The sequence below is a fragment of the Kogia breviceps genome, chromosome 10 (assembly GCF_026419965.1).
Source record: "Kogia breviceps isolate mKogBre1 chromosome 10, mKogBre1 haplotype 1, whole genome shotgun sequence".
Classification (NCBI taxonomy): domain Eukaryota; kingdom Metazoa; phylum Chordata; class Mammalia; order Artiodactyla; family Physeteridae; genus Kogia; species Kogia breviceps.
In genome coordinates this window covers 68,075,571-68,102,253 of record NC_081319.1, presented here as the reverse complement: position 1 = coordinate 68,102,253, position 26,683 = coordinate 68,075,571, and the positions used below count along the sequence as shown (strand labels likewise).

The following is a 26,683-nucleotide window of genomic DNA, read 5'->3' as shown; positions in this document are numbered from 1 at the left end:
AATCCCAGCACCAGTGCTCACTGGCTCTGGACCCCGGGAAAGCCCTTCTACTTGTTTCCATCTGAAAATTATTCTCCTGAGAAACAGAGATGGGCATTGTAAGGCCAGTGGTCCATAGTAGTTGTTTCATAGGAGTAACTATGATCGTAGAGGATATATTTGTGCAATGAAATATTTGAGTGCCTGAGGTTGCTCCATACAGGGTATCTGGCTGTGAGTTGGTGAATTAGTCAGGATGGACCAGGTTGAGCTGCATAACAAAATACCCCCAAACCTCAGTGCCTAATATAGCCCAGATTTCTTTCGCTGTCATGCACAGTCACTCAGGAAGTGACTGTGCTTCCAAAATCACCTTGGCCAGGGAAAGAGAATTTAGGACACTGCTTTCTCTAAAAGCTCCCACCAGAAGTGGCATATGTCACTCCCCTCCATGCGATGTTGGCCAAAGCAAATCACTCTTCGGCCAATGTACCTTCAAAGGGAAGTGAAAATATACCACATTCCCGTAGGAAAAAACAGAATATTTGTGAACAGTCTTGACAATAACCACAGTCAACCAACTAGTTTCCAGATATAAGGAGCTGACAGCCTCTGATAAGATAGAGATCATGACTCATTTAATCCAAGCTGAACCCTTACAAATTCGATTTGTGGTTTCACCTGGCACCTTCCCTAAAATGGGAGAGGCGAGTTCTAAAAGAGGTGTATCTTCCGTAATTTTTAATGAACTCTGGTTTAGCCTGTGGGGAGAGGTTGTATATACAGAAAGGATCTCAGGAAGAGGAACTAAAATGTGCCGACTGGCGGTGATGAGCCACAGTGCCTTCATCCACCTCAGCTTGATGGGTGACATCTGTCACTGCGCCTGACGTCACTGGTACTGTCATCCTTCCCCACTCTGGGAGCCAAATACAACTGCAGGCCCTGCTGTCCATGACCCTCCTTTCAAACCAAGGAGAGTCTTGCAACCCAGCGCAGACTGGCTGTCACTCAGGCCCCCCCAGGGCTGCAGTGACACAGATGGTCCAGGGCCTTATTTAACAACCAGCTCGATGGCTGGGCCCCATCAGAGAAATTAGCCCTTGAGTCTCCTGGGGTGAGACCCAGAGTCATTTCATTCAGGACATGACCCAATGACAGGGCAGGAGGACACAGGGATCTGGGGGCATTTGACCACTGTTCCCAGGGGAGGGGGCACTAGGCTGAGCTCCTCTGGCTGGGAGCATCTCATCCTCCTCTCTCCCTCCTTCTTCCTTCCTCCTACTTCTCTCTCTCCAAGGAGCACTAGGGAAGGATGCTGGCCAAGAGGTCTGGGCTGTGGGTCTACGGGAGGAGGCATGGGCTGGAGAGAGGGACATTTGTCTCCCTTCAAAGCATTAAAGGGAGCCCTTCAGTGTGTCAGAGAGGGGGTGAGATCCTGTCTCTGGTGACCGCCTCACCTGCCTTCCCAGCACCCAAGCTGAGTCACAGGGGTCAGTCCTGAGAATAGCCCACACAGTGACAAAGCTCAAGTGGTAGAGACGCTTGGGAAGAGGAATCCACAAAGGAGGGCCGTGCATTCTGTCATCTGAGCGCCCTGGCAAGGCTGTGGCAATGGGAGGTAAATCAAGACTCAGAACAGTTACCCACTTCATCCCAGGGGCCTCAGCAAGCTGGTGTGGGGGGGGGGGACGCCGGGAACAGACCCGGGCACCTGACTCCTTGCCCAGTGCTCTTGGGAAGCAGAATGGGGCCCAGAGGCATTGCTCAAAGGCCAAGGCTTGAGTCAATGACAGAAGTGCCTGCGTGTGGCAAAAGGAAGGTCTGGCCTAAGAAAGGTCTGTCAACCTGAATTATCCATTTGGGACTTGGCAGGAAGGATGGGACGAATGGAGGCCTTCTCTAGCTCAATCCCACAGCAACAGACAGGAAACCTCAGCTTCCTTGGGAATCCAAGGTCAGCATCAGTGCCAAGGGGAAGCCGCAGAGTACCTCTCTGAGCTGCAGCAAAACCCACCTGCCTGCCTCAGGCAGGAACCCCGGGGGCTGAAGCCACTGCCATTCCGTCCTCCTTCTGCTCCTTCCCACAACCTGACTGAGAACCTCAGGCCACACAGCTCAGGAGCTGGAGGACCTTCAGATAGCCCCTAAGCTACACCCTAAGATGACCCTTGAGCAGAAGGGCCTCAGTTTCCCCAGATTCAAGTCCAGCTTTTTTAAAAGTACAAACTGGTTACCCAGCAGACACCCCACCACTGCCAACCCACACCAAGTCTGGGGCAGGAGAGTTTACGTTGCTGTGTGTGAGCTGTCTCAGAGGCCTGGGGTCTTCTGGCTGACCCTGGCTCCCTGAGAAGGTTTGGCCAGGGCTCCTGAGAATGTCTGACCCTGGGGAAGGCAGGGATGGGAGGCGGAGGCGCTAGGAATGACAGTGCCTCTTGGGTCTGGCTGACACCCCCCACTCCCCAGGCAGAAAGCCCCAAGCAGGTCAATACCAAGGCCCAGCTCCAGGGGTGCCTCACCTGGCCCCTCACAATGGTTTCTGCAGCAGTATGGATCCCAGCCACCACTAGGACATGCACTCACTGTCATCAGGTAGCGGGAGGGCAGGCCAGGGGGCATCAGGGTAGGAGAAACCAGGCCTGGGGACAAGAAAACCTGAGTCCCTGTCCCAGCACAGCCAGTGACTTGCGGGTGAGTTTGGCCAAGCCCCAGCCTCCTTGGGGCTCAGTTTCCTGTCTCTCAAAGTAGAGAAACAGCAGCCCCCAACCCCTCTGCATCATGGCGGGTAAGCGTGCTCTGAGCTAGTGTGCCTGGGTTCAAATCCCTGTTCTCCCCCTAATAGCTGGGTACACACAGGCAAGTTACTTAACCTCTTTGTGCCTCATTTTCCTCATCTGTAAACTGGGGCTGATAACTAATTACCTCATAGGGCGGTTGTGAGGCTTACATGGGTTCATCTATGTAAAACTCCTGGAACACTGCCTGGCTGTGTGTTTGTTACCATTTATTGTTATTTTCTCCTCATGCCACCACTGGTAGGTGACATCCATGTCCTTAGAGCTCCTCGGGGGGAAAGGGGGTGTGGGGAAAGAAGGGCGAGGGGCCGCCCAGCACAGCAGCATGAGGGTCTGACTGGGCCGCCGCCTGGACGCTGCCAGAGCTGGGCTTGCAAAGGTGAGGCCAGGCCTGGTTAGCACCAGGCCCTGGGGAGACAGCGTGGTGCGTGGGGCCTCGGCTCCTTCCAGGAGTGGCTATAAATGAACTTTACAACCCGGCTGTCCCTCTGCTTACCAGAAGCGCCTCTTCCTGCCTGACCCGGGGACTGGTGAGCTGGCAAAGGCTGACACACAAGTGAGCCCGGCCAGAGGAGAGGTGTCGGGCTGCATTGGTTTTTCTCTTCCTTCCTCCTTCCTGCTTCGGCCAAGTTTGCAAGGAGGATTGGGTTTGCCAAGGAACTGTGATGTCTTGTCTGATAACCAGACTGAAGGTATCAACTCATCCTAGGGCTGATTCCCGATTTTCCTCACATCTAGATGCCTCCCAACCTCTTTCCTCAGCTCCTGGGGGCAGATCCCAAGCAGGGCTCACCTCTGGGTGGTCTCAGAGTGGGGCTGGGGGGAGCCCCTCACCATCAGGCCCCAGTCCTCCTCGCCCTAAGGCCTCGCACCAGCACCCCCAGCCTCCCCAGTCACACTTCAGCCACGCATCCGGCAAAGCAAATGCACACACCAGGCAGAAGCTACCCCCTTTCCCTTCCTAAAGGGGAGCTCTATGGCCTGTCAAATAGTAGCCAATTCGGGAGCGGTGCCGTGGAGGGGAGTGTCGGGCCGGGCTGAGGCTTTCAACTCCTCCTCCTGGTGCTGGAGGTCCAGGTGGGTGGTGGGAGCTTCTCTGAGCTGGAGTCCTGAACCAATTGACAGGTACTACTGTGTGTGGAGCCAGCCAGCCATGCCCATGGTCTGGACTGAAGGTCAACAGAGGGTTAATCACGCCCAGTGCCGCCTAGCCTAGTTGCATCCTTGGCCGGCCGGGAGTCCAGCAGAGGAGAGAGTATTAATAACTCTGTGGTGACGGGCACCGCTGCGGGAATGTCCTCTCGCACAGGATGAATACGACCACAAGAGCCTCCCCTTGCAGTGTCTCTTTGGCACTCACCTGAGACAACGTCAGGATGTCTTTAGGGGCCATGTTTCCAGCCCAGAGTTCCAGCATTTGCCTGAGGTCCGGCAGGCCCGCTCTTAGGGAGGTTGAAGGATGCACACGTGGTGGGGGACCAGACGAGGAACCCCCGCTTAACTTCTGCCTGTGCTCTTGGCCTGAGGTGGGCCCCAGCAAGCCACTGAAGGCTTTGCTTTCCTCATTTGCAAGCAGCAGTGATAAAGCCGGCCCTCCCAGGGCCGGTAGGAAAATATGACCACCATGGCAATAATGCTAGAAATAATCATGATAAATCACATTTATTGAGCACTTAGCTCCGGGTACTGGGCTAACCTTTTCATGGGCTTATATCTCAGTTCTGAACCCTAAGTCCACAAGATGGGTATCATAATTATCCTGTTCTACAGATGGGGAAACTGAGGCCCAGAGAGGTTTAGTAACTTCCCCAGGTCACACAGCAATGATGTTGTGGAGCCATAATGGTGCACAGCAGATGTCTATGCGATATCAAAACGAAACATTCCTGTACCCCTCCAGCCCCTGCAGGATGGTGAGTCCCCACCAGCAGGGACTCAGCTCTCTTCTCCGTTGGGTTGGGATCAAAGTTCCCAAAGGAAGGCAGGCAACAGGACATGAGAAGTTCAGACACACTCACTGCACTCTGAAAGCTTACAGTTTTAGGTATTGTTTTTTGAATGTTTTAATATTAAAATTCAAAAGGCACAAAATGGTATTTAGTGAAAAGTCTCCATCTCAGCCCTGCTCCCCAGAGGCAGTAACTGTTACCAGTTGTTTGTAACAGATTATTCCAGAAGAAATCGATGCCTATTTACAGTCTTTTTTTAAATTTTTAAAAAAAAATTTTTTTTAATTTTTTAATATATTTTTTTACTATTTACATTCTTGTTTAACTACCTGGGGGTCATGGCTGGCGACTTCAAGTGCTGCCCCCACCAGCACACCACCTCCCTCACATCCTTTTCCTTCCTCCTCTGCTTTCCAGGGAACCCTGCCAAGAGCCCTCAGCCAGGAAGACACCTGTGCTATGACAGCGATAAAGGCCAAGAAGGAGGAAGTTGAGGACTGCTGACAGCCCCGCCTTCTGTCTGGGAGCTGCTACCTCGACCTCGGGCCCTCCCTCCTCTTGTGGATTTGCGGGTTGCCCCCTTCCCACGCTGAAGCATGGTGGTGCAGGACAGCATGGACACCCCTGGCGTGCCACTGGAGCCCTTCCTGCACCAGGTCGGAGGTCACCTGAGCGTACTAAAGTATGATGAGCACACGGTGTGCAAGCCCCTCATCTCCCAGGAGCAGAGGTTCTACGAGTCCCTGCCACTGGCCATGAAGCGCTTTACTCCGCAGTACAAAGGTGAGTGTTTGGGCAGTCCCCAGTGCTCAGTACCCCCCGCATGGGGCCAGCACGGGGCGGGCGCACACACCTACCACCTCCTCAAGCACAGTGGTGCGTTGAAGTGTTGCCATGGAGACCTGCCCCTCTCCACAGCCCAGCTGGCCTTCACAGCCCCAGTTCCTCTGAACTCTTTGAGCCTCCAGGCCTGGAGTGTTATGCCATTTGGCGTCCTACAAAGTAGCTCAAGCCACCAGGCTTCGGGGAATTGAGAATGGGATAAAGTGATTCCCCAGCCCCACCCCGCCCTGATGGGTCATCCTGGTCTGCGCTTTGGGAGTGCCATGGCTGGGTCCTGTGACTGTGGTTGGTAAACACAGGACAGGTGGAGACCTCCTTCACCTCCCTCAGGTGACCCAGGTGCACGGCAGGAGCCTTGGGTCTGAGACAGGTTATGGAGGGGCTGGCTCACAGTGTGTTTGGGAAACCAGAATTCCCACCCTCATCGAGGGGCAAAGCCAGGGTGTTTCTGTGGTGTAGCTGGGGAAACGGTGCACGGAGCAGTGTGTGTTCTGGATCTGAGCACAGAGTGGGTTCTGGGGAGAGAAGCCTGTGGGGAAAGGGCTGCTGTTTGCTGGCCTCCGGACAGGGGCACTCTGGGGGCTGCCAGCATCCGAGGGGCAGGCTGTTTTGTTCACATCCAGCCTTCGGTAAAAGCGGTTCACAGGGCTCAGGGCAGGACTCTGCCAGCCACGGGCCACAAAGGGATACATACTCAGAGAAAAGACCTCCTTTAGAGGATTTTAGACCTCTAATAAGTCAGTTAAAAACTGACCTGCATTTCAGTGATGTGGATACCTGGGAAGGATGGGGCCTGTCTTCATCGGTGTTTCTCAAAGTGAGATGCAGGATCAACCAACTTTATCAGAATTGCTGGTGTGTGTGTGTGTGTGTGTGTGTGTGTGTGTGTGTGTGTGTGTGTGTGTGTTTAAATGCAGGCTCCCAGGCCCCATTCAAGACCTCTGAATCAGAATCCCTGGGGTCAGGGCCCAGGAATCTGTATTCAGCATTCTCCAGATTCAGACCCACTGAGAGGGGCCCAAGACCTTGAGCCCTGGGCATTGCTTCAGTCATGGGCTGCCAGCACCTCTGAGAGTCTGAGATAAGACAAATGAGAGCCAGTGGTGGATGGCTGGTGTACAGCCTTTGCGGGCCTCGCTGGCAGCCCTCTGGAGCCTCAGGCCAGCGTTGCCCATCAGCTGTGGATCACTTCCCATCTTGTCTGAGCATCCACTGGAATTAACATCTGGCCCTTCACAACTGAACTCAAGCCAGCAAAGGGGCGGCAGGATCTCAGGTGGGGTGGCCTCCTGCCCGCAGCATTTCACGCTGGTTCGACACAGCTCTGGAGCTGAGACAGGCTGCCAGGGCAGCCCCAGGCAGAGCGGGGAAGTGAAAGAGGCTGGTGGGTTTCCAGGACCACATCCTGTGCCCTCCCCGTTCCCTGTCTGCACGAGCCATCCTCCATTTGTGCGGGGTGGGGGGGTGGCGCGGGTGGGTTAGGACCGCACCACTCTGGGGAGTCTTGGCCACTGTCGACTCTCCAGACCCCTCCTCTGCCCTGCTTCCCTCTCAGGTTGGGCCCATCCTGGTGCCACCCGCCTTGGGGCCCCGCTAACTTGATAGATTGATCTGAGTCATCACCTCATGCATCAGTCTTTGCCTTGGGGCTTCATTCAGGAGATGATGTTTGCAAACAAGTCGGGAGGGGCCGGGTCAGGGAACCACAGGACATCTCTCAGGTGAGACCACACAGCCTGACTGAGGGTGAGGGTGAGGCAGAGCCCATGGGCTGGCGTGACACCCAAACAGGAGGTTTCGATGATGCAGAAACGCTGATTCCCTCACCTGCCCGAACACGAGCTACGTGATGCCAGCATCCAGACACCACCCAAGGAAGCATACGTCTGAGGAGACACTAGAAAGGACCCAGAACTGGGACCCTCAAGCCCTCAGATGCTGAAGTCAGGTTTGGGATGGGAAAGGGTCCCTCGAAGGACCTCAGGCTGTGTGGGCACCTTGTTTCACCAGAAAAGAAAAGTAATATCGGCCAACCCTTAGTGTTCACTCAGTGCCAGACACACTGGAAGCAGTTTCCATGACTGACTCGTTTAATCCTGACAACAGTCCTCTGAGGAATGTATTTCTATCATCCCCATTTCACAGGTTAGCAAACTGAGGCACAGAGAGGTTACCCAACTTGCCTCAGGCCACACAGCTAGTGAGGCAGAGCCAGAATTCAAGTTTGTCTCCCAAGTGTGGGCTCTCGGCCCCCTAGGCTGGCTCCACCAGTGACTATCACTGAAGAGACAACTCCTCAGATGACAGTGCTCAGGGGTCACCCAGCCCAACGTGGGAGGAGCGGTGACTTGCCCAGGGTCACTCAGCTAGTGACCTCAGGTCAGGGGAACTCAAACACCTACAAAGCTGCCACAGGGGTCTCCCTTTTCTTTCTGGTGGGAACAACCCAGAAAGAGGGGCTGTTCCTGACGTGGCCGCTGCATGCCCCGTAGCCCACCCTCTTCCTTCTCACTCCTTGCACGGTGATGGCAGCGGACTGCTGGGCAGGCACGTCGTTCCCAAGGGTGGCCTCCCTGTGCCAGGAGCTCATCCTGGACCCTTTGCTGGGTTCCTTGGACATGACAGTGTCTTGAAGCTGTGTCCATCTGCCTCCCAGTCTTCCCATCGGCTTTGGGTGAGTGAGGACATACTCCTAGGTCAAGTTGGTAGTGGATGAGCCAGATTCATATTACAGACAGTGGCAAATAAATGTTCTCATGAGCTTAAAAATAAATACATGACAGAATATTCACGGAAGCTGCTCGGCCAGATCGAAATTGCTGAGATGCTCTGGGCACGTCAGCCAAGGCAGTGAGCACTCATGTCTGCCCAGCTGACATGGTCACAGTGGAGGTGCTTGCGGGGCTGGTGAGCAGGCAGACAGGGCTGGGGTCCCCCACTCTCCTGGCCAGGCAGAGGCAGCAGAGTGTTGGGAGCCCGTGGGCCGCCAAGTCCCCATGGACACCCGAGGCAAGCTGGAGGCCAGACTGAAGGCTCTTGACTAAAAGAACAATCCAAGCCCCAGGGAGTCTGGATTCAACGGACTTGCTGCTCTTGTCAAGGGCAGGCAACCCGAGATCGTTTGCAAAGCCGCTATGTGCTATGGTCCCGGGTTTCAGAGGGAAGGGCTGGGCTGAGCCGAGAGTGTGTGAGAGAGGGAGGAAGACAGACCAACGGAGACACAGAGCCAGGGAGAGGCATGCAGGGAGACAGAGCGAGAAGGCAGACATGGAGTCTTGCTGGGTAGCTCTGACAATATGAGAAATAGAAAAGACTCTCGGATCTTATTGGTTTGGTGTTATTTGCACCTCTGCTTGCCTCCATCTATTTAGACACTCAGAACGGATGAGATGAGACACGAGCTGGAACCTAGAGAAGCGGGTGAAGGTCACATTTCTGGTCCCTCCAAGGAGGACTCCTGGGCCCTGAGCTCCCCAGGACTGTGGTTTCTGGCAGCCCTGTCACCTTCGCCTCACAAGTGGGAAAGGCCAGGCGGCCGCCAGATGGTAACTTGGACTTAATGAGATCCAAAAGGGCCTTGCCTTTGGCCAGCACCCCTTCCTGCCTCCCCAGGAGCCAGGAGGCTCCAAGCCCCCCCAAGGACAAGCACAGAGGCCAGCCAGCTCCCCCTCTTCTCACACCTGGAGGGTAGGCTCTGGGGCCTGGGGGTGGTTCCCAGGTCAGTCCTCCTCCCTGGAACAAGCACAGCGACCCTCCCGCCAAGAAGTCAAGGCTGGAAATGTAACACCATACCCTTGGGCTTCTTGGCGCTTCCGGCCCTCGGCACTGATGGCCCTCTCATGAGGTGGTGGCATCATAGCCTCTCCGTTCGCTACTATGGAACAGAATGACCAGAACAAATGTGACTGGGGACACAGCAGGAGTGTGCCTCATCCACACACGGGTAAACACAGTGTGATGACACAGGAGGTTCCCGCTTAAGTCCCAGGCTCAGTGGGACAGCCTGTTCCGTCTCCCATATCCACGGCTGGCGTGGCCTTCATCCCTTACCAACTGTGTGACCTTGGGTTAGTTATCCATCTCTCTGAGCTTCAGTGACCACAGTCAGGTGCCTTGCAGGCTTAGTGATCAACAAAATGCACATGATGCTGGCACACAGTAGGTGTAAAAGACCAGGCAGTGGTTATTACTCCTGTACTTGTGTCCCTGACCTGCCATCAGCCCCCTGCTCTCGTGAGCAGGACAGCCCTGGTGGGCTCGGTCTAGGGATGCAGGCTACTGTCCAGGTAAACTACAGAATGCCAGGTTCAAGTGTGCTGTTACGGTTACTATCATGATTACTTCACGGGACACTGGGGCCTGGGATGAGCTAAGGAAAAGCAGAGTTTTTTTTTTTTTTTTTTTTTTTTTTTTTTCGGTATGCGGGCTTCTCACTGTTGTGGCCTCTCCCGTTGCAGAGCACAGGCTGCGGACGCGCAGGCCTAGCGGCCATGGCTCACGGGCTTAGTTGCTCCGCGGCATGTGGGATCTTCCCGGACCAGGGCACGAACCCGTGTCCCCTGCATCGGCAGGCGGATTCTCAACCACTGCGCCACCAGGGAAGCCCAAAAGCAGAGTTTTTTAAGGAACTGGAGGGAACCGAAGGTCACGCTCAGGCTGCAGAATTAGGGTACTGGGAACCTGAGATGACAGGCCTGGCCCAGGGAGACCACTGAGCTAGGCACAGACGGGCCTGGAGCGTGTCTCGCTGAATTATAGAGCAGCCCTGTAAATGAGTGTCTGCTCCGAGCAGCCCAGGAGGGCCGGGCAGGGCTGCACGAGGGGAAATCAGCTGCCTTGGCTGCTGGTTCAGCAGAAATGACTACTTAAACGCTGAGAAGGTGACCAAGCGGCCAGGGGAGGAAAGCAACACCTGGGAGGATGTGACCACAGACAACCCTCCCATCTGTCAGGGTCCCAGCGGAAAATGAGCAGGGAGTTAAATGCCAAGGGAGTTAAATAAAGAGAATTTTTCAAGGGACTATTCACAGAATTGCACACAGGATTAAGGGCACAACTGGGGAGACTTCCCTGGCGGTCTAGGAATTAGGACTCCACACTTCCACGGCAGGGGGCACAGGTTCGGTCCCTGGTTGGGGAACTAAGATCCCACATACCATGCAGCGCTACCAAAAAAAAAAGGTGGGGGAGGAATAACTGGGGATGGTGAGGCAACCAGGGAGGAGGAGGACTTGGAAGACTGTAACCACCCCCAGGCCTGAAGGGTCAAGGTGAGGGCATGGTGGAGCTGAGCAAGAGGGAGGCTGCAGAGAAACACAGCCACGGCAGAGCCACGCCGCAGCAGGGAGGGAACAAGTGGGACAAGGCCCCAATCTTTCTCCTCCCCTCCCCCTTCTCCAGCCAGTGTCCCTCACTGGCCCAACTGTCAGGCAAAGGAGCCATTGGTGCATGAAAGAGTCAGCCCTCGGGCACAACATGGATGGAGAATGGGTTGGTAGGAGAAGGAGCAAAGAGAGGGTCCTCACGGCATCCGCTGCAGGAAGAACAGGGAACAAAGGACTCTGTAGAGATCCAGCTTTCTCAAAAACATTCGTGTGGCCGTCTCCTGGGCCACGATCATGAGTATCTTCCACCTTCACCAGAACTCTTGGGGAGGCTGGGCACCCACAGAGGGAGGGCTGGACCCTGCCAGCAGAGCGAGAAGTCCAAAGAACACCACAGAGCCATTAACGTACAGGCCAGAGCCAATGACCTGACCTGGTCAATGTCCTAAAGGAGAAGCTCGGCTAGCGCATGGGTTCAGTGGGTGTCCTCACATCCTTCGCTATCACAGCCAGCAACTGGAGTAGGATGTCATGTCTGGATTACAAACACCGGTGGTTAGGAAGCACCATTGGAGAAATCTCACACGCCTTCTGTTTTCTATCCAAGAACCACATTCTGTCCATAATCTTCACGTGCTGTGTGTCTAACCAAAGGCAATGGCGAACGTCAGTGTGAAAGCCAGGGATGGGGGGAGAATGAATGAAGGGGCAACCGGAGCACCAGGAGGCTGTTAGAGGAAGGCTTCCTGGAAGAAGCTGCTCAGATACAGGTTAACAGAGGGGAGAGCCAGGGTGTTGAAGGAGGCAGAGGACAAGGGACAGGAATGAGAGGAGCCCCCGACTTCCCTCACTGCCACTCAGAGGCGAGGGCCCTCTTTGCTAAGGACCAGCTCAGATGCCCCCAGGTTGGGCCCGGGTGGGGTGCTGCGGGGTGCCTGGGTGGTGTGCTCGCGCACAGGGGAGTGGGGATGTGAGGACGAAATGTACGCGGCTGCTTTGTTTCAAGCATGAAGGGGCAGGGAGAGGTGACGAAGCAGAAGCTGTGCCAACATCTGTACGAGGCCATTTTCTGCAGGCTCCGCAGCTCTGGGCTCATTCTGGAACAGGATCGGGTTCAGGCCAGTCCCCGTAGCTCTTCCTTGAGAGACGAGTTGGGGAAGGGGGGCGGTTGACCACAGCCATTCAACTATAGTTCAGAAGGACATCATACTGCATCCACTCCGTAAATGTCATCTGGTTTCTCCACCCCTCCCCTCTGCAGGCACCATCACCGTGCACCTCCAGAAAGACAGTCGAGGCCGTCTCAGCCTGGTTGCCAACCCACTGAAGGGGAGCCGGGGGCCCTTCAAGGTCTCCACAGAGTCGACAGCCGTGGCCATATGGCAGACCCTCCAGCAGACCACCAGTGGCGGCGGTGCCCTCCCCCTCCCCCAGTGGCAGCACACCCAGCTGGTACACTCACTCAAGGAGAGGTGAGGGCCACTTGGCAGGATGACAGAACCCAGGCAGCACGTCCCTAGCGGGGAGCAGCACTGCTCCCGCCTGTGCCAAGGCCGATGGCTCCCCATTAGGGCCAGAGCCGAGAAAAGGAGAAATTCAGATGAAAGCTCTGTCTAGAATAAGCCACATGACAAAAAAAAAAAAAAAAAAAAAAAAGGAATGCATTTTCTTTGGTGCCACTTCTAGAGGGAGGATTTCAATGCATTTCATCTCAGAAGTGGATGCACACGCCGAGTCCTATACAGAGCAGATATTCAGGGTATATTTGTTTCATTAAATACCTGTTTCACTGAGACCATGAGGTGTCTCTGGAGGGGGAAAATGTGCAGAGCAGAAACCCCAGAGTAGTTGACATAAAGGAAAAGTGTGGCTAATGCCTCTCTTAAATCATCTTCCTTAGCGGTGGAGACTGCAGGAGAGAGGTCAATTGCAGTGCTCCGTGGGGCCCTGGAGACTCAGACATCTCAGGATGCCCAAGGTCCTTGGAGAGTTCTCAGATTAGCTGACCTTTCTCAGATGAAAAGGATCCCTGGGGATTTTTTAAACACTTATGGGAAACAAAAGGGAGCTAATACAATGAAAGTATCTCCCTTCCCCAAGGATCTAATTAAGCCTCCTGGCTTGGCGTCAGGAAGCGGTGCATATTATCTCCATGTTACAGACCAGGGAAGCCAAGAAGCAGAGGGCAGGAGAGGGTGGACCAAGGACCTATGATTCTTCCCCCGCCAGATGGCATCTGAAGCCACAGTAACAGCCTAACCCCCAGCCTTCTGATTCCAGGCAGGGTCGCCGCCTCTATACCATGTTGCCTCCATAGGGAGGTAATGACCCAGGTTATTTACAAGTGAATTTAAACCGCCTCAGCCCCCCCGAGGAGGTGACATGCTCCCGATGAGTTATTCCAGACTTTAGAGAGACCCCTGAGAGGCCTGCATCGTGGCCTGATCTGGTGCCCTGGGGCCTGAGCAGGGCCGGCAGGGCAAGCCGAGGTCCTGCGATAGGCATCCTGAGTGTAGCCAGGGAGAGTTCACATCAGGGTCCAGCCAGGAGAGCCCAGCCAGTCACAGGGGCCCTGACTGTCGTGTGCTCCCCTCGCCCGCAGCCCAGCCACAGCGCTCCTGAGGTCTGAGCTCCCCCTCAAGACCCAAGTCCCCTCCCTGGTAGAGGATGTGCACGGGAACCAGACAGAGAGGAGAAGCTTTAACCCGTGGGGCCTGCACTGCCACCAGGCCCACCTGAGCCGCCTGTGCACTGAGTACCCTGAGAACAAGAGGCACCGTATCCTTGCCCATGACCCGCCCACCCGCCCAGCCACCACTGCACAAGGTGCTGTCAGGGGCGCAGGGCGGTGAAGGGGGTGATAGACAGACATTTGGGGGCAGGGTCAAGGGAGGTGTGGGTAGGGAGAGAGAGCCTGATGTGCGGGAGAGTAGGAGGCACAAGCCCTCCCACCTGGGACCTAGGAGAAAGCAGATCTCTCCAAAAGAAAAACCAGAGGCTGGGGAAGGAGGACTGGGGGAGAAGCTGAACAGAGTACCCCTGTTTGGGCCACTGGCTGTGTCTCTGCCACCTGGACAGGGCTGGGGTCTCTGTGGGCAGATAGGAAAGATGACTGCCACGCTGGGTGGGGGTAGTGGTGCGGGTTCAAAGGATGGGTGGGTCCCTGCACCCAACCTCCCTTTTACACCTCCCACAAACTCAGCGAGCAAATTCAGGCTTGAAATGCCCCCCTTTTGTCACCTCTGGGCTCCCTCCCGCAAACCGGTGGCGGGTTTCTCTATATTTACTAAGACACATCTGCAACCCTCATCCCTAAGAAGCTTTTGCAGGATAAATACTCCGCTGAAATTAATATTCCTGCAACTCATCTCCGAAGCTAACATCAATCCACTTCTCCCAAAAGGTATTGGCCCATTCAGTGTCTCGAGGTTTTAGCCTTATGATTTTTCTGCCATAAAATGTAAATTGGGCATGGCCTGCCAGGGATTTCACTCCTGCATTTAAATTACAACCTCAGAGCAAAAAGGAAAAGGAAAAGAAGCTCACATTCTCATCAACTCCCCCTAAATAAATGGACTTATGAAAGCAGCCTGCAAAGTTAATACCTTGAATTCTTCACAGCGACTGACAGGCTGGTCTGTAATGAAAGAAATGGGAGTGAAGGGATGGGGCTCAGAGGAGGGAATCTCCTGCCAGCTTCATAGGCCTGCTAACTGCCTCCTGTGGGGCAGTGGCCTTTATGTCCTCAGAAGTCTTCCTTAAAGTAGCATGACCAGGGTTCCTGCTGCTGGAAAACGTCGTGTCACAGTACAAACATCCCTGCATCTTAGACCTGAAGATGGGGACCCGGCAGCACGGGGACGATGTGTCGGAGGAGAAGAAGGCCCGCCACATGAGGAAGTGTGCACGGAGCACCTCGGCCTGCCTGGGCGTGCGCATCTGCGGGATGCAGGTAGGTGGGGGGCATCTGTGGGGCTGGGCATCCTGGCATGTCCTCTAGGGGCAAGGATATCTCCCATCCCGATGCTGCTGCCCCCCGCAGGACCCTTCATTTTGTGGGAGCAACAAAGACAGCGGCCAAGCACCTCTTTCACCAAGAAGACGCGTATCCTGGTCTAGGACACACTGGGTTTTTTAAAGAGCGCCTTTCAGGATAGTGATATCAAAACCCCACCACTGGAGAAAATACAGCCTCTTCAATAAGTGGTGCTGGGAAAACTGGACAGGTCCATGTAAAAGAATGAGATTAGAACACTCCCTAACACCATACACAAAAAGAAGCTCAAAATGGATTAAAGACCGAAATGTAAGGCCAGAAACTATCAAACTCTTAGAGGAAAACATAGGCAGAACACTCTAGGACATAAATCACAGCAAGATCCTTTTTGACCCACCTCTTAGAGAAATGGAAATAAAAACAAAAATAAGGAAATGGGACCTAATGAAACTTAAAAGCTTTTGCACAGCAAAGGAAACGATAAACAAGACCAAAAGACAACCCTCAGAATGGGAGAAAATAGTTGCAAATGAAGCAACTGACAAAGGATTAATCTCCAAAATTTACAAGCAGCTCATGCAGCTCAATTAAAAAAAAAACAAACAACCCAATCCAAAAATGGGCAGAAGACCTAAATAGACATTTCTCCAAAGAAGATATACAGATTGCCAACAAACACATGAAAGAATGCTCAACATCATTAATCATTAGAGAAATGCAAATCAAAACTACAATGAGATATCATCTCACACCGGTCAGAGTGGCCATCATCAAAAAATCTAGAAACAATAAATGCTGGAGAGGGTGTGGAGAAAAGGGAACACTCTTGCACTGCTGGTGGGAATGTAAATTGTTACAGCCACTATGGAGAACAGTATGGAGGTTCCTTAAAAAACTACAAATAGAATTACCATACGACCCAGCAATCCCACTACTGGGCATATACCCTGAGAAAACCATAATTCAAAAAGAGTCATGGGGCTTCCCTGGTGGTGCAGTGGTTAAGAATCCGCCTGCCAATGCAGGGGATACGGATTCGAGCCCTGGTCCGGGAAGATCCCACAGACCGTGGAGAAACTAAGCCCGTGTGCCACAACTACTGAGCCTGCGCTCTAGAGCCTGCGTGCCACAACTACTGAAGCCTATGCGCCTAGAGCCCGTGCTCCGCAACAAGAGAAGCCACAGCCATGAGAAGCCTGCGCACCACAACGAAGAGTAGCCCCCGCTCGCTGCAACCAGAGAAAGCCAGTGCGCAGCAACAAACACCCAATGCAGCCAAAAATAAATAAATAAATTTAAAAAACAAAAACAAAAAAAGAGTCATGTACCAAAATGTTCATTGCAGCTCTATTTACAATAGGCAGGAGATGGAAGCAACCTAAGTGTCCATAATCGGATGAATGGATAAAGAAGATGTGGCACATATATACAATGGAATATTACTCAGCCATAAAAAGAAACGAAATTGAGTTATGTGTAGTGAGGTGGATGGACCTAGAGTCTGTCATACAGAGTGATGTAAGTCAGAAAGAGAAAAACAAATATTGTATGCTAACACATATATATGGAATTTAAATTTTAAAAAAAAAGGTCATGAAGAACCTAGGGGTAAGATGGGAATAAAGACACAGACCTACTAGAGAATGGACTTGAGGATATGGGGAGGGGGAAGGGTAAGCTGTGACAAAGTGAGAGAGTGGCATGGACATATATACACTACCAAACGTAAAATAGATAGCTAGTGGGAAGCAGCCGCATAGCACAGGGAGATCAGCTTGGTGCTTTGTGACCACCTAGAGGGGTGGGATAGGGAGGGTGGGAGGGAGGGAGATGCAAGAGGGAAGAGATATGGGAACATATGTATATGTATAACTGATTCACTTTGTTATAAAGCAGAAACTAACACACCATTGTAAAGCAATTATACTCCAATAAAGATGTTAAAAAAAAACACACACCATTTTGGGGGAATGTAAATTGGTGCAGCCACTATGGAAAACAGTATGGAGGTTCCTAAAAAAACTGAAAATAGAATTGCCATATGAAAGAAAAAAAGAATTGCTGTATGATCCAGCAATCCCACTCCTGGGCATATATCCGGACAAAACTGTAATTCAAAAAGATACATGCACCCCTATGTGCATAGTAGCACTATTTACAATAGCCAAGACATGGAAAGAACCTAAATGTCCATCGACAGATGAGTGGATAAAGAAGATGTGGTACATATATATACAGTGGAATACTACTCAGCCATAATAAGAATGAAATAATGCCATTTGCAGCAACACGGATGGACCTAGAGATTATCATACTAAGTGAAGTAAGTCAGACAGAGAAAGACAAATACCATATGATATCACTTATATGTGGAATCTAAAATATGACACAAATGAACTTACCTATGAAACAGAAACAGACTCACATAGAGAACACACTGTGGTTGCCAAGGGGGAGGGGGTGGGGGGAGGGATATATTGGGAGTTGGGGACTAGCAGATGCAAACTATTATACAGAGGATGGATAAACAACAAGGTCCTATGGTATAGCACAGGGAACTCTATTCAATATCCTGTGATAAACCATAATGGAAAAGAATATATATAACTGAATCCCTTTGCCATACAGAAGAAATTAACACAACATTGTAAATCAACTGTACGTCAATAAAATTTAAGAAACCACCATTTTTAAACCCATCTCAGGGTCTCTGGCAGTTGGAACTTTCCATGTGACCACGTTGGTCCTGCCCATGTTGAGAGCAGACCTTTGATGACAGTGTGCGAGCAGGTCTGGGAGAGAACTGAGCGAAAGCTTCTCTGCGTGCTCTGTTGGTTCCTCGTTCTCTTGAACCATGAAGCTGAACCCTCTCCTTCTCAGATGCTGGCAGGCAATCTGCTCTTTGAATCCTTATTAGCCATTCCCTGTTCTTTCTCTGCCTTTTCTGCTGCTTCTTGCTACCTCTTCTTGTGAACAAAGTGGGAAGGTCGTAACCTGCAAAGCCCAGCAGAGGAATGGTTAATTTTTTATTGCCCCGACTCCACACTTCATTTTTGCTGTTCTGATGTGGCTTATAGCCAGGGCTGCAGGAGAACAGGAGGAAATAAACTTCCTCCAGTGGTTCACTCTTAGAGTCTATCTACTAAAGCAAAACCAGACACGGATTTGACGGTAATCGTTATCGCTTTCCTTAATTGAAACTGCCACCCCTTGAAGCTGGAAGTTGAGTCTATAAATGTGTGGCACAGATGTCCCTAGGAAGGCTTGGAATGCAGTCCTCAAGAGAATGGAGTGTGACAATTTGTGGAGTACATGGAGTCTCTCTCTGGACCTCAAACCTTCTGAAATTGATCTGATTTATTTAGAAAGAGATGCCTGCCGTGTGCTTAGGACGGCTAATTGTAGCAGCTGATCTCCAGCCCTCCGAAGGCAACAGCAAGTCTATGGTATCTTTCTGATTTTTTTTTTTTTTTCAATTCCTGTTTTCTGTAAACATATCATGTAATCTGAAGGCAGGGAAGACCTGAGAAACTGTCTTGGTCAGGTACGGGCAGCCCTTCCCAGGTATGCCAGCCACTGACCTCCGTTCAGCCTCTGCCTGCCTCTGCCATCTGAATGAAATGGGAGCGGCTGCCACTGTCTCCCCCCTCAGCATCTCTCCTCCATCTGTTCCCTCCCGGTGGCCAAGACATGACAGGGGAGGGGAGAAGAGCTGATGCTAAGGAGAGGAGCCACCAACCCCACAGAGCTGCTGTGAACCTTCCCTGCTCCATCCAGGCTCCCCTCAACCTCACTGCCTGCCTGAAAACTCCATCCCCACCTGATCTAGCCTGTCTTTTCATCTCCAAACAATTCACCCCACTCTACCCCCAAAGCCATTACAGTTTTCTTAGAATCTGCAGAGAAAGGACTTCATAAACTTTGTTGGGGGAAATTTTAATCTACTTGGCTTTCCAAGGCCATTGGCTGTGATTTCAGATTCCCACTAAAGCTTTCTCGCTTGGGTTTGCTAATATTTAAAGAGGGCCAGAAGCCAGGGTTTAAATCATGGTTTGGAGGTTGACATTGGAAATTCACAAGAAAGGAGATCCAAACCTTTTCCTGGTGGGCGGAGGGCCACCTTCATAGGATGAAGGATCTTTAGACCTTGGATTCCCGTTAAAGGCTTGCACAGAAAGCATTTTAAAATGTAAAAGTTACACTGGTGTTTGATGAAAGATCATCTTGCCAGTCATTGCAGCCATTCTTGCCCTGCATCTCTAGAAATCTGTTTATATATAAGGTAGCTTGTGATGCTGCCACTGTAGCAGATGTGATTTTTTTTTAAGTTTGCAATTCTTCACATTTTCTATCTTCTTTTTAATGTAAGGTTTATCAAACCGATAAGAAGCACTTTCTCTTCAAAGACAAGTACTATGGAAGAAAACTCTCAGTGGAGGGCTTCAGACAAGCCCTTTATCAGTTCCTGCACAATGGAACCCGGCTCCGGACGGAGCTGCTAGAGCCCATCCAGCGCCAGCTCCGGGCCCTCCTCTCAGTCATTAGGAGCCAGAGTTCATATCGGTTCTACTCCAGCTCTCTCCTCATCATCTATGATGGGCAGGAGACTCTGCAGACGCCTCACGGCAGTAGCGTCGTCAAAGTTGACATCCGGATGATCGACTTTGCTCACACAACATACAAAGGCTCCTGGAATGAACACACCACCTACGATGGACCAGATCCAGGCTATATCTTTGGCCTGGAAAACCTCATCCAGATCTTGCAGGATATTCAAGAAGGAGAATGAGACTTGCTGGGCCCATCCAGATTTTTCTGGAGGATAGCTCTCCAAAGGGGCCTGTTGGTAGCTAGGGTAGTCTACATACCCCTGAGATGTGTCTGTAATAATTATATCTACATTCAAAAGCCATCTCTATACATGGCAGGCTATACTAACAGCTGCTAAGGAAACCAGCTCTGGAGGTGATTCACGTACCCTGGCATCTTGCACTCATGCCAGTCGTCGTAGGCTGCACAGCAGGATGAAATGGTGCCTTTCTGAAGTAAAGGGTGGGGTGCAGAGGAGTTAGAGGCCAGCATTACAGTGAGATTCTGGAGTATTTGCATCTAAAGATGCTTTCTTGTTGTCATGCTGCAGTCTCAGAAGCTGTAAGGCAAAAAAAAAAAAAAACAAACAAAAAACCTTACTTGAGGAAGCCTGGAAGAAAGAGTTCCCTAGTTATCGTTCTTCTGTTCACATGGGCTGCTGGCTCCCAGGGCAGACAGAGCTAACGAATGTCTCTTACCTTCCTCAGAGGCACTGTTGGTGGGGCAGGGTGAACTGGGACAGATCTGCCCATCTCACCAGCTTTGTCCCCAGGTTCGGAATGGACAAGGACAATCCCAGACACAGTACTGGCAAACCAAGACCCCAGCTTCCCCATTTTGGCCCTGTGGAGAGGCGGGTCCTATGGGAAGTGATGATTTTGTCAGATTCTGACCATGAAATGCAGCTTCCGGTGGGGGTGAACTGCACGTAAGGAAGATGTGAACTTCTACTCTCCGCTTTCTATGTATTTATTTAGGGCGTGGGGTGGGGGAGTCAGAAGAGAGGAGCCTGGAGGACCCAGTAAACCAAGCAATGCATACGAGACAGGTGGACTAGTGTAAATACGGAACTGAGAGCAAACGGTTCTAATTAATTCCTTCTTCTGCAGCGTGGAAACCTATTATAATGCCCTCGAGTCAAGCGCTGAGATGCATTACCCAATTAGGGAAATAAATTTGTTACTAGAATTGCTGAGATCACCAGTGATTATTTGGTGTGCATTATTACCCTTTCTGTTTGTTGATTCTGATCATCATACTGTATGGTAATTCCAATTTATGGGTGATTAAAGTATACACAGCAAGAACACTTCACCAATTTCCTGCAATCCTTCGGGGGAACCTGGGTGAGAAATGGTGGCTAATAAAATATCTGCGTGTATCACAAGGCGGGCACCAGACCTAAGAAGTAAGTGGTCCTTTCACGTGAACCTTATACAGTGCAAAATGAAACCATTTTTGTATTCTCGTAGCTAATTATCATCAACTTTCAAAAATCCGTACCCCCAAAAAAAAAAAAAATCCACACCAATAGAAGGAAAGAGTGCCCGCCCAATAAACACTTTTGTTTAATTTTAGTTTACATTATATGGATTTCCAAGCAAGGTAACTTGCCTACTCATGTTTGGCCGAGGTAAAGATGTGACTGATTTGCATGCGCTGCGTCCATGGTGGAGAATTGAGTCAAAGCAGCTGAGTGGCAAAAGGAAGTCAGCCGAAATCAAAATATTTGCTCATGACGAAAGGGAGCCCGATATACTGCTTTTTCTGGGCCACTTCCTTGCTTGAGAACCTGGTACCACATCAACCAAGTCCAAAGCTCCCTGGCTGAGCTTCTGATGTCTGTCCCCATTCTCTGCCTTTTGTACTGTGGGAGCTGCCTGAGGCTGAGGGGAATGTCAGCTGGAATCTAAGTCTTTTAGGACTGGCCACCCACGTAGCTAACCATGCTGCAACTGCTCTCCGTGGCTGTTTCCTTCTTCCTGCCGATGTGATGAACCGCTACCCCTTTACCCCACGGTGCCCTTCACGGGCGGCCTTCTTCCTCCTCTGCAAATCTTCCGAGGCTCAGCCCAAATGATTCTCTCCTCCTCCTGAAGATGTCACCCACAATAAATAGTGCAGTTTGTTGCAAGGGACAAAGTTGGCTACCGTTTTAGACTGTTCTTCCTAGACTTCTGGACTCAGAGAGGCAACTGTGGTCTGGAATCTTGTGCGAGGTTTTGCAGATTCAGCAACTTGGCTGAATGAGTTCACCCAAGTATTGCAAATCTGGGTAGAGGGAGAACAGAAAGATTCAGAGAGAAGAGAAAGGGATGGGTGTGTATGTGTTTGCTCTCCAATCTGAGTTTACTGAAAAATGGCAAAAGGGCGAGGGAGGCCCAGGAACCCAGCAATCGGCAAGCTCATCTCTGTCCTGCTCAGCTGTTCCCTGCTGATCTCTTTGCTAAGGGCTATGGATGATCCAGCTCTTGGGAGCTTAGATTCTAGTTGAGGAGGCAAGAAAAACACAAATGAACTGACCACAAACCACACAGTACATACCCAATGATACAGCGGATTAATCCACATGGTACAGATGATCAATCCTGTGATAAAGTTGAACAGGTTTGCAGAGAGCTGAGTCATCACGGAAACCTGGAGGAGGTAAGACGTCATCTGGGTCATGAAAGGTGACAGGAGTGGGAAGGGGCTGGAGCATTGGTGAGGGGTGGGGAGTGGAAGGAGGGAAAAATCCAGCAGGCTCGTGAGTCTGTTGACAGACCAGTCCAGTCAGAATGGGGGTTTTGTGGCTGGGAGTAGAAGTGAGCAGAAAGATGGAGTGAGCCCAGTTGGTGGAGACCCTTGGAAAGCTGGCCAAGTATCTCATTCATTTGCTCGCGATTTCATTCATCTGTCCTTCCTTCCCTCCGTTCGTCCACCCAACAGATATTTTCCGAGTGCCTGGTACATGCCGTACAGTGCCAGGGCCTTACAGGAAACCAGGAAGTGTGAGGATTGTGATGTTATCCTTAAGAACCTTATGACTGGGGCTTCCCCGTTGGCGCAGTGGTTGAGAGTCCGCCTGCCGATGCAGGGCACGAGGGTTCGTGCCCCCGTCTGGGAGGATCCCACATGCCGTGGAGCGGCTGGGCCCGTGAGCCATGGCCGCTGAGCCTGCGCGTCCGGAGCCTGTGCTCCGCAATGGGAGAGGCCACAACAGTGAGAGGCCTGAGTACCACACACACACACACACACACACACACACACACACACACACACAAAAGAAGTGGGTCCGGACTTGCACCGGAGGACATAGTCATTTAATGCTCCTGGAAGGGTCACGCTGGCAGCAGATTGCTGCCTTTTTCTGGAGGTGAGCTTTTTTTTTCAAGATACGTATGTGTTGGAGGTGTGCTGGGAGATGCTGCGGTCTTAAATTTCAGCCTAATACATCCAGACCCCTCAGCTCTGTTGAGACATCTTGTCATCTGCCCCAGGGACCTGCCTCCCCACCTTCACTCTTCTCTATTCAATGCCACCTCAGAGAGGCTTTCCCTGGTCCCCATTCAAAGTAGCAGCCCTATCAGTTTTGGTCCCCTTTTCCCTCCAAGCACTAGTCACTGTTTGACAACAGGGCCCTGCAAACAGTCATCTCTCACCAAAGGAATATGAAGAGAAAGGGTGTTAGAATAAACCGAGGTCTCCCAGCCTACGTGTCCCCACCCCCTCTTTTTTTTTTTTTTTACATCTTTATTGGAGTATAATTGCTTTACAATGGTGTGTTAATTTCTGCTGTATAACAAAGTGAATCAGTGATACATATACATATATCCCCGCATCTCCTCCCTCTTGAGTCTCCCTCCCATCCTCCCTATCCCACCGCTCTAGGTGGTCACAAAGCACCGAGCTGATCTCCCTGTGCTATGCGGCTGCTTCCCACTAGCTATCTATTTCACATTTGGTAGTATATATAAGTACATGCCACTCTTTCACTTCGTCCCAGCTTACCCTTCCCCCTCCCTGTGTCCTCAAGTCCATTCTCTATGTCTGCGTCTTTTTAAAAAAATTAATTAGTTTAATTGTGGCTGTGTTGGTTCTTTGTTGCTGCTCACAGGCTTTCTCTAGTTGCAGCCAGCGGGGGCTACTCTTCGTTGCTGTGCAAGGGCTTCTCATTGCAGTGCTTTCTCTTGTTGCGGAGCACGGGCTCTAGGCACGCAGGCTTCAGTAGTTGTGGCTCTCGGGCTCTAGAGTACAGGCTCAGTGGTTGTGGCACACGGGCTTAGTTGCTTTGCGGCATGTGGGATTTTCCTGGACCAGGGCTCGAACCCGTGTCCCCCGCATTGGCAGGTGGATTCTTAACCACTGTGCCACCAGGGAAGTCCCTATGTCTGCGTCTTTATTCCTGTCCTGCCACTAGGTTCTTCAGAACCATTTATTTTTTTAGATTCCATATATATGCGTTAGCATATGGTATTTGTTTTTCTCTTTCTGACTTAGTTCACTCTGTATGACAGACTCCAGGTCCATCCACCTCACTACAAAAAACTCAGTTTCGTTTCTTTTCATGGCTGAGTAATATTCCATTGTATATATGTGCCACATCTTCTTTATCCATTCATCTGTCGATGGACACTTAGGTTGCTTCCATGTCTTTGCTATTGTAAATAGAGCTGCAATGAACATTCCCACCCCCTCTTTAGAGGTCTGAGGGAGAAAGGTGAAGGGCAAATCAGGGGTGGGTAGATTTCTGGATTTTGTTCTAGGATGAGCTCTCAAACTTCCTGTCCCATCTCAGGGCAGCTTAGTGACAGAAGGGAGGGGTTCTGAGCAATGCCTAATGGAAAGGAGCCAACCTGGGTGCAAGTCAGCCTGTCTGGCCGGCACCTGACTTGGTGTCATCCCAGAGCTGCTTTCTTCCCTCCCTCCCTCCCCTCTGATTCTTGGCACCCACACTTTCATTTTTGTTCTTTCCCTCATCTTCTGTTTTATGTTTTGGCCACAGAGGATGCAGATTTAAATCAAAATTCCAAAGTTTAGATCATTCTGAAGAGCTGCTGAGAGTGGTCTTGCCTTGCCATGTGTTTTATTAGACTGCTTCCTGCCCTTTCCAGCATGGTCTAAAAGGCTCCGTGCAGCTGGGAAGAGTGATGGGGCTGCCAGGGGGGCTGCCCAGAGGCCCAGGCCTTCCTGATGACATTGCATTATGGAAAAGCTATAATAACACGCTGCTTTTGAGCTTCCTCTTCGATCACACAGGGGACTCCAGAGGGACAGAGGTGGGGCTGGCTGACTGTCTCCCAGGCTGCCCTTGCCCCTGCACCCCAGCCGGTGGGGTGGGGGTGCTCAGGAGGAGCTGCTCCTCCCCATCATCTGTCTTGAGGACCGAGTCAGGGGTCCCGTGGGACAGATGAGGAAACTGAGTTTGGGGAGAGGCTAAGCCAATCTGCCAGCACTCTGGGCACGCTCATTGTGTGAGGACACGGCCTAGGGGAGGATCTGGGTCAGAACCCGCAATTCTGGCACTGCCAGTCCCCTGCTAACCCCACACGCCCCTCACTTGCTCTTTATGTCTCTGTTTCTCCCCCCATAAGTCAGGTATCAATTTGACGTGAGGTTTATGGAGAAAGAGGTTACAGTAGAGACAGACTAGGTTCTCATCAAACCCATTTCCTCATCCTGTGCACACAATTAAAGTAATCTCAGCCCCCCATTCCATCTGGGTAGGGCCACAGGATGGGATGTGAGGGCTGCCTTCTCCATGCTGTCTACATTTCAGGACTGTGGTTGAAGATGGTGGTGCCACAGGATGGAAGGATCCTGGATGCCACTGATATTTGGAGATTGTCTGCAAATAGTTATCCTCCTCTGACTACTGCCTGTTTGTTTCTCAGTTCAAAAAAAGAAGAGAGGGCTTCCCTGGTGGCGCAGTGGTTGAGAGTCCGCCTGCCGATGCAGGGGATGCGGGTTCGTGCCCTAGTCCGGGAAGATCCCACATGCCGCGGAGCGGCTGGGCCCGTGAGCCATGGCTGCTGAGCCTGCGCGTCCGGAGCCTGTGCTCCGCAACGGGAGAGGCCACAGCAGTGAGAGCCCCCGCGAACCACAAAAAAAAAAAAAAAAAAAAAGAAGAAGAAGAAGAGAGCTCCCCAGTCTGGGTAAGAGAGGCTCTTGCAGTGTTACAGGTGAAAGCTAGCAGTAGAGGCAGAAGGTTCAGAGGCCCTTTCTAACTCTCACATTCTGGAGTTTCTCCATTTCCATCTTAATCTCCCTCGGTGCCCCGTACATCACCCTTCTGTGGTCAACACAGGCCACTCGCTGTGCCCTGAGCAGAATGCTTGATTCCCCGTTCCTGCGGTTGTTGATCCTTTTCCTGGAATACGCGCCCTTCTTGATCACCTTTTAGACCTGCCTTCCTTTCAAGGCTCAGCTTCACCTCTGTGATCACCCCATGCTGCAGGGAGTCCTCACTGCCTCTGCTCTCCTGTGTAGCACTCTGCACTGCTAAGCAAACGGCCCCCATCCCCTGTTGAAGCACCTGTGATATCTTCACATGAGGGTCTTTACTCTCTCATTAAGTCATAAGGTTCTTTTTTTTTTTTTTTTTTTTTTGCGGTACGCAGGCCTCTCACTGTTGTAGCCTCTCCCGTTGCAGAGCACAGGCTCCGGACGCGCAGGCTCAGCGGCCATGACTCACGGGCCCAGCCGCTCCGCGGCATGTGGGATCTTCCCGGACCGGGGCACGAACCCGCGTACCCCGCATCGGCAGGCGGACTCTCAACCACTGCGCCACCAGGGAAGCTCCAGACCCACTTTTAATGGTAACATATCTGGGTACTGCAGCCATTCATTTCCTCCAGTTGAAGAAGCTGAGAGAAGAAAAATCAGGCATTCGTGCCCCACAATACAGCTAAGTATTTAATTCGTTTTTAATGTTTACATTATTAACAGGCAGCATTACAAAATGATATTTTTACTTTCAAGCGATTTAAATGTGCGATTCAGTGTTTCAATGACTGGGATCATTATAACTTGAAAAACTGAAGCAGCGCTCCCTCCCTCCTCTCTCTTCCCCCTGATGGTGCCTGGTTTTTATAAAGAGCTAGTAGGGCTCCATAAAGCCCAAATACCCAACCTAAATGGATCGGGAGGTGCAGCCCCGCTGGAGTCTTTCAAGGAGCCAGGGGAGGCTGCATTCAGTGTGGAATGAGCGACAGTCAGCATGTG

The 26,683-nt window shown here is 51.6% G+C and overlaps 1 protein-coding gene across 5 annotated transcripts in view; it reads left to right on the top strand.

Moving 5' to 3' along the window:
* IP6K3 (inositol hexakisphosphate kinase 3) overlaps nt 1-20,668 on the top strand; it is a 29,799-nt gene extending 9,131 nt beyond the window's left edge. For 2 of the 5 annotated variants that reach the window (XM_067006040.1, XM_059078009.2), the window contains 6 exons: nt 5,144-5,509; nt 12,155-12,365; nt 13,496-13,671; nt 14,670-14,845; nt 18,256-18,336; nt 19,260-20,668. In XM_067006040.1, coding sequence (XP_066862141.1) covers nt 5,323-5,509; nt 12,155-12,365; nt 13,496-13,671; nt 14,670-14,845; nt 18,256-18,336; nt 19,260-19,679 — 1,251 coding nt within the window. In that variant the 5' untranslated portion in view covers nt 5,144-5,322 and the 3' untranslated portion in view covers nt 19,680-20,668. Of the gene's footprint in view, nt 1-1,456; nt 1,601-5,143; nt 5,510-12,154; nt 12,366-13,495; nt 13,672-14,669; nt 14,846-18,255; nt 18,337-19,259 lie in introns of those variants that run through there. The other 3 variants (XM_067006042.1, XM_059078011.2, XM_067006043.1) reach the window with 2 other exon arrangements.
* Nucleotides 20,669-26,683: the final 6,015 nt, after the last annotated feature.